General features: G+C 44.3%; 1 protein-coding gene across 1 annotated transcript; it reads right to left on the bottom strand.

The window, feature by feature from the left end:
- Positions 1-5,203: 5,203 nt before the first annotated feature.
- LOC149116865 (uncharacterized) lies at positions 5,204-7,005 on the bottom strand. Its single transcript, XM_089280430.1, has 2 exons — positions 5,767-7,005; positions 5,204-5,698 (listed from the first exon to the last, which is right to left on the bottom strand). The coding sequence occupies exons 1-2, from the start codon at positions 7,003-7,005 to the stop codon at positions 5,204-5,206; spliced, it is 1,734 nt and encodes a 577-aa protein (XP_089136556.1).
- Between the last annotated feature and the right edge of the window lie 4,839 nt (positions 7,006-11,844).

Here is an 11,844-nt window from a genome sequence, read left to right as displayed (position 1 = left end):
TGTATGTAACTTTCTTGTTTAGGACATCACGCGTGCACTTGTTGACAAGCTGGTTGTGAAGTTTGGGGGCACTATCCTGCAAGACACAGTTGGTTACGACATCTAGAAAACCTTTGAGGACCTTTTCCTTTCAGAGGAAAAGCGAGACAACATGGTACCTGAGGGAATACAGAGCAAGAATTTATGCAAGATCCGTTCAATCGCAGGGGACAAGAAAACTTTGGGCATCTTTGCTGAAAACAAACTGAATGAAGTTTATGGAACCAAATATCACATCAGGCTTGACCATATCCTGGCTGACCCAGGTGTTTTCTATCCCCAGGCTCTTTACAATGACCTCGTTTTTGAACTTACCCTTGCCCCAGCTTCACAAGTGGTCAAAGGCTCTGACCCCACGAAGCTCAAATACAAGCTGACCAACATCCAGCTCGAGTAGGAAATGATCCAAAGCAAGACACTTGCAGATGAGGTGGACAGCATTTACTCCAGTGGCAAGGAGTTTGCTTATGACCACATGTTTCATCATAAAGTGATCCCATTCATGAAAGGCACTGACACGAGGCTGAACATCATCGTTAATGCCCAAAGAAGGTCAATGAAAGACGTCCTCCTCTTCTTAGAGCAGTATTTCCTAAGCACAAGGGATTCAGAAAAATACATTTTTTAAAGTGATTCTTTTTTTTATTGCAATAAATTTCACCTAAAATATGTTAATTACCATAAACTACTTACAATACAATACTTATGATAAACTTACCTACAATACGTTTTTTTCAACATTAACATAACGCTACATACAACACTACGGGTAACTACTGTACTAATAATAATACTATATAATTACATAATTGCTAAGATGAAGATTTTGTGAGTTTTTTTTATTGCAAGAGGTAGAGGACAAATTGAACTAAGCGAAACTTTCTATTTTCAACATACAATTTAGTTTCTGGACAAAAGCATCTCAATTACATGCGTGTTGGTTGATATTCTGGAAATGAAGGCAGAATTTGGCATAGAGGAGACAGAAATTTATTTTTTTTTATTTTATTGTCGTTATCAGTAACAGTTCTGAAGAGTATTTCTTTTCAGCTGAATGTGATGGAAGAGTTTTCCTTTTCATTAAAGCAGCATAGCACATTCCGGAGGAAGTCAACTGCAATATGACAACCTAACAAGGAGTGAAGTAAAGAGTCGTCTTCCCCGCAGTAATGACAGCTCTTGTTGTCTTCAGTTCCATATAAATGTAATTCTTTTTTTTTTTTATCTGCTTAAAAATTGTGCTTCAAGAGAATGAACAGTGGAAGGTCACGTTGCCACTTGCTAGGGCCAGTTGCGCAAGGTTCCTTCCTGTTCAAAAAATCCAGTGGTAATCTTTACATGAAAACTCCATGTTTTAATCTTGACCTTTACCTCAGAGTTCCACAGCGTCGTACAATTTTTCTTAGTCTTAATATGCATTTCTACGCATCATATCTTAATCTACGTTCGCTTCGAAATTCTCTGAGCTCTCTTACAAAACCATCTTCGCGAACTTCGCGAACTAACTCACATACTAATTCTCAAAGAGTAAAGTTGCACGCACTTATTCAAAAACAAAATGTCACGTGCATGCGAAACTTATCACATCAGTCAGAATATAAATTGCCTGAGATTGTAAATCTAATGGTTATGCTGTAAAAGTACTTCACAGGTCGATACGCATGCAAAAGACACGACAGCAGCCCCGCAAACGTCAAAGTCCAAACGTTTGCCAATCGTGGTAAGTGTCTGTCCTAGCCATCCACTAGACACAGCTTAACAACAGGGCGGTGTAACTCCGTGCTGGAAGTCTTCACCTTGGCGGATCGCACTCTTGAATATCGACCCACAAAGACCTCTGTTACATGACCCAAATTCCACTTGTTACGGGGAACATTCTCTTCCAAAATGAGCACGAAATCTCCCACTAACATTTCGTTGATCCTTCAGCCACTTTTTTTTTTAGGAAGTGAGAATTTTAATGATCCTGTTTGTCCTCTTTTTCATGCACGACGTTTATGAATACGCCCTTATCAGGCCTCCGCACGTCGTCTCTAAGTCTTCCAGCAAAAGTGTGTCTTCCTAAAAACTGGCGAGTCTAGGCTTTCCCCAAAATGAAATTTGTCTTCATCTAAATAACGAAAATCAGGACGTACGCTGTTTGAGTAGCCAAATGGGAGAGTTACATTACCCACCCTGGGCCACGTGGGTGGATAAAAAATACGATAGTGAAGTACACTCCACAACAAAACGAGGGAATATTCAGACCACTGACAAGCTTTCGCAATCATTATGTCTTCTTAGCAGTCGTAAAAAAACGCAGCAAACCCCTGAGGACACAACAACAAACTTGGTATGAAAGAACGTTTCATACAAAATTTATAATGGCACAAGAAAGAAAAAACCAATAGCTGTGGCATATGCCTGAGAAAATTCTGTCATTGTACCCAGTAAAGACCACTCCTGTTTGATCATTCTTTTGTCCTCTACAGCAACAGATAATTCAGGGACAAAATCTTCACTCTTTTGTACAGCAGCAACTGGAAAATGTCCAGATTCTGGAACTGAAATGCTTAGATTAGGGCAAAGCAGCATGTCTAGCTCCCCATACCATAACCTTTCCAGTTAAGTGAAGGAGGAAGAAACATTCCATAGTTATCGGCATGTATTTTCCGAAGTGCTTTACTCTCAAAGAGTAAAGTTGCACGCACTTATTCAAAAACAAAATGTCATGTGCACGCGAAACTTATCACATCAGTCAGAATATAAATTGCCTGAGATTGTAAATCTAATGGTTATGCCGTAAAAGTACTTCACAGGTCGATACGCATGCAAAAGACACGACAACGGCCCCGCAAACATCAAAGTCCAAACGTTTGCCAATCGTGGTGTCTGTCCTAGCCATCCACTAGACACAGCTTAACAACAGGGCGGTGTAACTCCGTGCTGGAAGTCTTCACCTTGGCAGATCGCACTCTTGAATCTTGTCCCACAAAAACGTCTGTTACACGACCCAAATTCCACTTGTTACGGGGAACATTCTCTTCCGAAATGAGCACGATATCTCCCACTCTAACATTTCGTTGATCCTTCAGCCACTTTTTTCGTTCGCTCAAGGTCGGTAAATATTCGCTAATCCACCTTTTCCAAGACGTCGGTCAGGTATTGCACCTTTCTCCATTGCTCCCTGCCTAGATGGTCTTCCCTGATGAAAACCCCTGGGGGCAATCCAGCCACCTTTCTTTGCAGCAAGAAGTGATTGGGGGTCAACGCTTCCAAGTCGGCAGGGTCATCCAACGCTGCTACAATCGGGCGGTTGTTCATAATGAATTCCACTTCGGTGAACAGAGTTCGCAACGCAAACTCACTGGGCAATCTGTCTCCCGCGATAACCTTCAGGTGCTTCTTTGCACTCTGCACCAGTCTTTCCCAGACTCCAGACATGTGGGCCGCTGTAGGAGGGTGAAAAGTCCAGTTGACTCCTTTCTGCTGCAATTCTTGGTAGATCTTAGTGTTGTTCCAGCCCCTGATTGCTTCTTTTAGTTCATGCTCCGCCCCAACAAAGTTAGTACCTCTGTCCGATCTGATCTCCTCAGGAGGTCCCCTTTGGCTGATAAACTGTCGCAAGGCCATGATGAAATCGTCGGTCTCCAATGACGGTACTAGCTCCAGGAAAACGGCTCGCATTGTTAAACAAGTGAATAGGCATCCCCAGCGTTTTGCTGAACTGCGGCCCCATTTAACCATTAGTGGCCCGAAGAAATCGACACCGGAGAATGTACAGGGTGGCTTGTACAGTTGCAATCTCTCTTTAGGAAGAGGAGCCATAACCTGCTTCATTGGCCTCTCATTCAGCCGGCAACACTTGAAGCAATTTCTAATGATATTCTTTGCCAAACCTCTGCCTCTGAGTATCCAGAACATTTTTCTCGTCTGCGCTAGGGTTTGCTCTCTACCAGCATGGGCCAGACTTTCGTGACAGTAGCGAACAATCAGCTGACTAATGTGGTGTTTCTTTGGGAGTATGATCGGGTGCTTTTCGTCATAGGACAGTACAACTGCTTCCTCCAGCCGGCCTCCAACACGAAGAACCGCCTCTGCCAGCACCAGTTTCAACTTCGCAGGTCTGCTGGAACTCTTTACTTCCTTGTTGGCTTTGAGGTCTCTCAGCTCTTCAGCGAAACTTTGAGCCTGAATTAACCTCATGATTAGCAGGGTTGCTTCACGTAGCTCCTCTGTGGTTAATGCTTCTGTATTTGAAGAGGTTTTCCGGTTCTTTAGCCAATAGCAAAAGCGCAGTAGCCAAGCAACGCAACATTGCAACTTAAACCACGAGCTATAGTGAGTCATCATCTTGTAAACGCATGGGGGTTCTGGGTTGAGTCCAGCGTCGGGGTTTTCGATCTTGATTGAATGAACTTGCACTTCACCCCGAACTTCAGGATCGTCTTGTGAGACTTCGCCAATCTCTGCTTGAGGCCAATTCTCTTCTGATTCCCATAGAAACTGGTCCTTTCCACCAACAATACTGATCGGTCAATTTCTGGGGCTTCAAACCAAGGGAAGCGTCTTCGGCTGGATTCAATTTTCCTGGGCAGTGTCTCCATTGGTCTAGGCTGGTTATCTCACGAATTTCAGTAATCCTGTTGGCTACGTAGGCGTGAAAACGTTTGCTTTCGTTCTTGATGTACTGCAGGGTAGTCTGAGAGTCGGTCCAGAATACTACTCTTTCAATCTTGTAGGTTAACTCCTCTCAACAAACTTGATAAATCCTGGCAGAGAGCGTTGCAGCTTGCAGCTCGAGTCTTGGGATTGAAATCGGTCTCACTGGCATCGCCTTTGACTTGCCAATCAGGAAGGAACATTGAATAGAACCATCCTCATAGACGAACTGCAGATAGGAGCACATGCCGTAACCCTCATCTGACGCGTCAGAGAACTGATGGAGAGAGATTTCTTTGACTTCTCCGCATAGCTGGAAATGGCATCTCGGTATCTGCACCTACGTCAAAGCAGACAGCCCAGACTTCCATCGTTCCCAATGGGCAAGCTCACACTCTGGGACAGGATCATCCCATCCTAACTGTAATTTCCACAGTCGCTGCATGATCTTCTTTGCTTCCAGCACGACTGGACAGACGAAACCCATAGGATCGTAAAGGGAACTGATAGCTGACAGGATCCCTCATTTAGTGGCTGGTTTGTCAGGTTTGAAGACTTCAAATTGGAAGACATCTTTCTCGACGTTCCACAGAACACCCAGCTCCCTCTCAATTGGCAACTCATCCAAATCTAGGTTTACAGTTGGCTGCGCTCGTTTATATTTGGGTATGCTCGCTAACACTTCTTGACTATTGCTTGTCCACTTAATCAGACGAAATCCGCCCTTCTCAAGTAGGGCCATCAATTCGTGTGCCAATGAAATCGCTTTGCTGGGTGCTTCTACGGCCTTCAACAGATCGTCAATGTAAAAGTCCTCTTGGATGGACTTAACGGCTTCTTCGCTAAAGATCTTGTTATCGTCAGCGGTTCTTTTAAGACAGTAGTTTGCACAGCTTGGAGAATCTTTCGCACCAAAAATGTGAGAGACCATCTGGAACTCCTCAGGAGGCTTACGGAAATCAGTGTCTTCCCACCATAAGAAATGAAGGGCGTCGGCATCCTCGGGAGGTACTTTCACCTGAAGGAACATAGATTGTATGTCTGCTGCAAGTACAATGCGTTCTTGTCTGAATCTCAGTAACACACCAAGCAAACTGTTAAATCTGGCCCTTGATTCAGCTGACTGTTAAGGGAGACCCCATCATGCAATGCTGCGGCATCAAATACCACTCGGATTTTTCCCGGCTTGCGTGGGTGGAAGACGCCGTGGTGTGGTAGGTACCACGTCCTGGAACTTCGAGCCGCAGCCTCATCTTCCGTCAACTTTTGTGCATATCCTTTTGTCAAAAGGTCATCCATAAAGCTCCGGTACTTACAGCACAACTGCTCATTTGTGCACAGCCGTCTTTTCAGGGAACAAAGTCTAGCTACAGCGGTCATTCGGTTGTTTGGTAACCACGGATTCTCGTGCTTCCACAGCATTCCTACCTCGTAGTGGCCATCTACTAGGCGAACAGAACTGTTCAGCTTGCCTAAGGCTTCTCGATCCTGAACTGACATCCCTTTCCTACTGCTGCTGATTGAATCAATGTTCTCCAAACCAAGAAACTGACTCATTTGTTGGTCTAACATCTCGCTGCCATACTTCAGAAAGTTTACATTTACTTTGTCAGATTGGCTTCTAATGTTGCTATTAAGCGGACCCATAATGGCCCACCCAAGTAGAGTACGAACAGCATATGGTTCTCCCGCTCCACCAACGCGAACTTCCTCCTGTATCTGGGCTTCAGGGACATTTGCTCCTATTAGCAACGTAACTTCTCCACTAATCTCTGGAGGCTGTATGTCCTTTAAGTGTTCCCATTTCGACAGGTCCTGCGGCCTAGACATGTTCACATTGAGGCATTCAACAACCTTGACATCCTTAATCTGAATTCGATGGCCTTCTGGACCTTCCATTGGTAAAACTGCCAGGTCCACTTTGCCTACACGTACTGTTGACTCCCCAGTCAAGGTACAAACTGCCAAGGACTCGAAGCTCTTCACTTTCAACTTCAGTTTGTCAGCGGTAGGTTTAGCAATAAACGACTCCTCGCTTCCCATATCGAGCAACGCCCATGTGTTGACTGAGTTCCCATTTTCTCCCTCCACCCTTACAGGGACCACTTGCAGAGCAACTTTATGTGAAGTGAACGCTGTCGGACTGCTCGCCTTGTAGGATGTGGACTTGGCAAAATGTACCGTACTGATCGTTGGGGTTTCACTGATAGCTTGGTCACAGGTGAAGGCAGTGGAGGTACCACCATCGGCCGTCATCACGTTCGCTGATACTCTAACATGGTCCTGGTTTTGACTAGAGGAGAATGTACTACCATTGCCCATCATAGTGCTAGCGGTTACCTTGACTTGGTCTTGGCTTCGGTAAGGGGGTTCAACACACTGCGATGTGGCGTTGTGCAAGAGGAGATGTTTCTGTGAGCACAGGTTGCACTTCGATTTGGCAAGGCATTGGGAAACGAAGTGTCCCTTCCTCAGGCAGTTTAAACAAAGACCTCTACCTCGAACAAAGATTCATCGTCTCACAGTCATTTTCTTAAATTTATCGCAATCGGCCAACTTGTGGGATGCCTCGCAATTCATACATTTAACTGGGCGGCCTGTACCTCAGGAACCATTCTGGCCAGGCAGAGAAAGCTGCATTGCTAGCGTAGTCACTTTACCGTCAGTTCTGCCGGGAGGAGGCACTTCCAAATTTCTCTTGCCAGATACATTTGCCGCTCTGCTTGTTTCGCCAATTCGTCCAAAGATTGGATTGTTTACAGCATCTGCGTGTTTCTCTACGAACTCCACAAGGTCTTTAAAGCTTGGCAACATCCCCCGCTCGCGGATCCGTTGCACTTCATCTCTCCATCTAGCCTGATGGACAGTAGGCAGCTTTCTGGACATTCTTCCAAGGTTTGACAGGTTCATTTCTGACAGGGCGTTCATTTCTTTCAGAGTCTCGTATAAGGTCCTGCTACAATCTGCAAACTCTCTCAGGCCTTCTCTGTCACTGTTTGAAATGTTTGGTCCTTCAATTAAAGCATCAACACATGCTTTGGCTATCATGTGTGGCTGGCCAAATCGTAGCTCCAATAATCGCATGGCTTTCTTAACTCCACCAGGCGAGCCTTCGAATCCTGCTACAGCCTTTTTTGCGTTGCCCTCGAGAAACTACAGCAGACGGGACATCTTTTGTGTGTCAGACAGACTCTGAGACTCCACCATTTGATGGAAATGTGTTTTGAATTTGAAGAACTCACATGGATCTCCGGAAAACTTTACCAATTCCAGGGGGGGCAAGCTCACACCTGTAGCAATCAGGTTCATGTTAGTGACAACACTCTCGAGAACACTAGTACTGTCAGTATTAATAACCTTAAATGAAGCTCCGCATTCACCATCTGGCTGAGGAAAAGGAGGAGCCCTAGGGTTCAATGCTGATCTTGGAACCTCCTCAAGAAGTCTTGGATCTGGAACGCTGGTACACGGCTGAGACCCTTTCAGGCAAGTTTCAGGAATAAATGGTTCAAGCTTCTCATTTACTTGCGGATCAGAGTACTGGACTACCTTCTCCAAAGCAGCTGGCTCAGTAGATGGTTCGTTGACAATAGGCACTTCTTCAGACCCTTCGCTTCCCTTGTCTAAATCCAAATGTTCGTAAAAACGAGTCTTTATTTGAGCTAAATCAGCCTCGTCCTCGGCGTCAGCTATCTCATTTTCTAACTGTAACAGCTGCTGTTTCAACTTTCTCTCTTTAGCTCTCTTTAACTGAGCCAATTTCGCTTCGGCCAAAATGCTTTCTACTGCAGCATTTTCACGTGATCTTGAACCACTACTTGAACTATGACTTGAACGTCTCAATTTTCGAGAACCAGTCAAAACGGAACTTTGTGCATCTCTAGGAAAACTAACACGTTCTTCGGAAATACCTGGTTCCCGAGCTGAAAGCTGCAACGCTCTCTGCCAGGATTTATCAAGTTTGTCGAGAGGAGTTAACCTACAAGATTGAAAGAGTAGTATTCTGGACCGACTCTCAAACTACCTTGCAGTACATCAAGAACCTTGACCTTTACCTCAGAGTTCCACAGCGTCGTACAATTTTTCTTAGCCTTAATATGTGTTTCTACACATCACATCTTAATCTACGTTCGCTTCGAAATTCTCTGAGCTCTCTTACGAAACTTTCTTCGCCAACATCAAGAATCTTGACCTTTACCTCAGAGTTCCACAGCGTCGTACAATTTCTCTTAGCCTTAATATGTGTTTCTACACATCACATCTTAATCTACGTTTGCTTCGAAATTCTCTGAGCTCTCTTACGAAACTTTCTTCACCAACATCAAGAATCTTGACCTTTACCTCAGAGTTCCACAGCGTCGTACAATTTTTCTTAGCCTTAATATGCGTTTCTACGCGTCACATTTTAATCTACGTTCACTTCGAAATTCTCTGAGCTCTCTTGAATATAAATTCCCTGAGATTGTAAATCTAATGGTTATGCCGTAAAAGTACTTCACAGGTCGATATGCATACAAAAGACACGACATTACATGTTAATTTAGATAAGTCGATTGACAGTGACGATGACGGGTGAAAAATGGAATTCCCTGGAGTAAAAATTGGATTGGTGCCAAAAAAAGTCCCTCGCCTTTTCCAGCAGTCGTTTAGGGATAGCAGACAGAATTTGAAAATAGGTGAGAAAATTGCACTTAACTGAAAATTTCTGACAGAAATCTGCAAAATTCAAGTACATTCCAGTGGAATCAAGAATGTCACAAATTGAGTAGACTCCTTGGCCAAAACCAATCCTGATAAAACACAGTTTTACCACCTATTTGTATTTCTTTGTTGTTAAAAAAGGATTAATTCCTGGTCTCTGTTCTTGTCATAGATACTCGTCAGTTCCAAAAAGAAACTCAGAATTTGCTTGTAGAAGGATGGCATTTCAATCGACTTTAGGAAATTTTCATCAAAGTTTCAGTGAAGCAAGAAGTATAAGCCCCCATATTTCTTAAAGAAGGAACATGGGATGACTTTCCAATTTTCTGTCCCCCAGCTGTCACTTTTTAGGAGCTTTTGAATCCATGGCAAATGTAGAGCCTTACACAAAGTTTCAATGTGTGTTACACACAGACCACCTTAAAATACATCTTCCCCAACCTGTTGAAAGTCAGCATGACGATCAACGGCTCATCCAACATGCTGTACAACAATGGCCTTGAAAGCAAGAATATGTGGGGCGAGGTCCACCTTTTTTCTGTATGAAGGAAACTGCTACATATACATGATTTGAAAGAGTATCTCAAGGACAAGGAGATTCGCCCAACCTGTTAAAAAATAAGCGTATTGCTATGCACGATGGCTAGCATTGCAATGATGATCAAAGGTGCAATTCTTAACACCGCTTCTTTCACCGGCAGCAACTATCTTGCTAAATATTTGTCTGGCGACAACGGAAAAGCTGCATTGGCGCATAAAGTGTGGCATGAAAAAGCTCTTGAAGCATATGAAACTGGTCAAGCCAAATACGTGTGCAACCGCACCAAGCTTTTTGATTGGATTGAAACCAACAGGGAAATTAAAGCACAGGGAAAGCAGAACTTCATGAACGCCGATTATGCATTCAAATGCTATAACCAGGCGCACCCAGACCAGCAAATCAAACCTTGCAAAGAACCTCAATTTGCAGACTATTATCAACCCCGTGAGCAGGAGAAACAAGGCAAGCTGCTTCTTGTGGGCAGCAGCGAGCTCGCACTTGGTTAGGCAGTTTTTTGTTTTCTTTGAACTTTCGTGGGCGTAAAATAATGGACACCAAGCTCACCAAAGTCTTCTACAGCCCCAACGGCTACTGGAAAGGCATCTCTGCCATCAAGAAATTAGCAGAAGCTTCAAAAGTCCCTGAAGAAACTGTCAAGCAGTGGCTTATCAAACAAACTCTGGCAGAGCTATCTTCCTGCGCCGCGCTACATTCCTTGCCCAAAATTTGACGTGTGGTCTCCTAATGCAGTCCACCAAGCAGACCTTTGTTTTCTGCCACACAACAAGCTTCCCAGTGGCTGCAAAGTTTATAAATATGCACTGATCGTTGTCGATGTCACCAGCCGTTACAAAGAAGCTGAGCCTCTGACCTTGAAAGACTCTGCTGAAGTTGTGAAAGCTTTTCAGTCGATTTACAAGCATAGCCCTTTGATGTGGCCCCAGATGCCGCAGGTTGACCCTGGGCGCAAGCTCATGGGAAGTGTGACCAAAGAAATGGAAAACCTCAAAACCTATATTTGTCACGGGAGCACTGGAATTCACAGAGACCAAGCCATTGTTGAGTGTTTCAACTGCACAGTTGCTGAGCGATTGTTCGGTCATCAGTATTCCATGGAAATGCTCCTGCCTTCTGGCCAGCAGTCGACTACGTGGGTCAAAAGGCTTCTCAATGTTGTTGAGGCACTGAATAATGAGGCCACAGGCTTGTCTGGTAAAAAACGAGCTGTCGCCATCAAAGACAAGCCCGTTTCGGCAAAACTTTCCACTCCATACCCAAGGCCAGTTGGTATAAATGAAAAAAAGATCCCCTCCAATGTGAATGTTCGTTATCTCTACCAGCCTAGTGAGCTTGATGGTGGGACTCAAAGGGCTACAGGTCCAATCTGGTCTTTGAAAGTCTACACGCTTGAAAGGGCTGTGACAAAGCCGAACGAGCCTGTTGTATATTTGCACGATGGGCCTAAGTGCGGGTTTGTCCGCGAAGAACTATTGATTGTGCTGCCAAACACACTGCTTCCGCCCGCTCAAGTCATGTTAAACTCGATTGGCTCAGTGTGAATCCCATCTGGCAGCACCCAGCATTTGCCATAATAAGCTCTCAGCCCCAGCTTCTGCTGCTCATAAGTGGCCATCCTGCTGTTAACCATAAAAATCCTCTATCTTTGGCTCTATCAGTGCTGCTGTTTAACGCTGCTTTGAAACACTGCCAGGTGATGTTATTCTGTCTCTTTGACATGCCCTTCATGCTGAACTTCTTTTTTTCGCTGTCTTGTTCATCAGCATTGTAGCACTTTGAACATACAGTATTGTGCAAAAGTAATGCAAATAAATTTCGACGAAATTCCTGGCTTTTTGTGACTTTTTGAAGAAATTTAACTCAAAACAAAATTTCAAGGAAATTTCCTTGCATTTTTGTGATGC

Source organism: Orbicella faveolata, unplaced genomic scaffold, assembly GCF_042242905.1.
Source record: "Orbicella faveolata isolate gen_17 unplaced genomic scaffold, um_ofav_v1 contig_12, whole genome shotgun sequence".
In the NCBI taxonomy this organism is placed as follows: Eukaryota; Metazoa; Cnidaria; class Anthozoa; order Scleractinia; family Merulinidae; genus Orbicella; species Orbicella faveolata.
The sequence above is the reverse complement of the archived record's forward strand: the minus strand, read 5'-3'. Positions and strand labels throughout refer to the sequence as shown.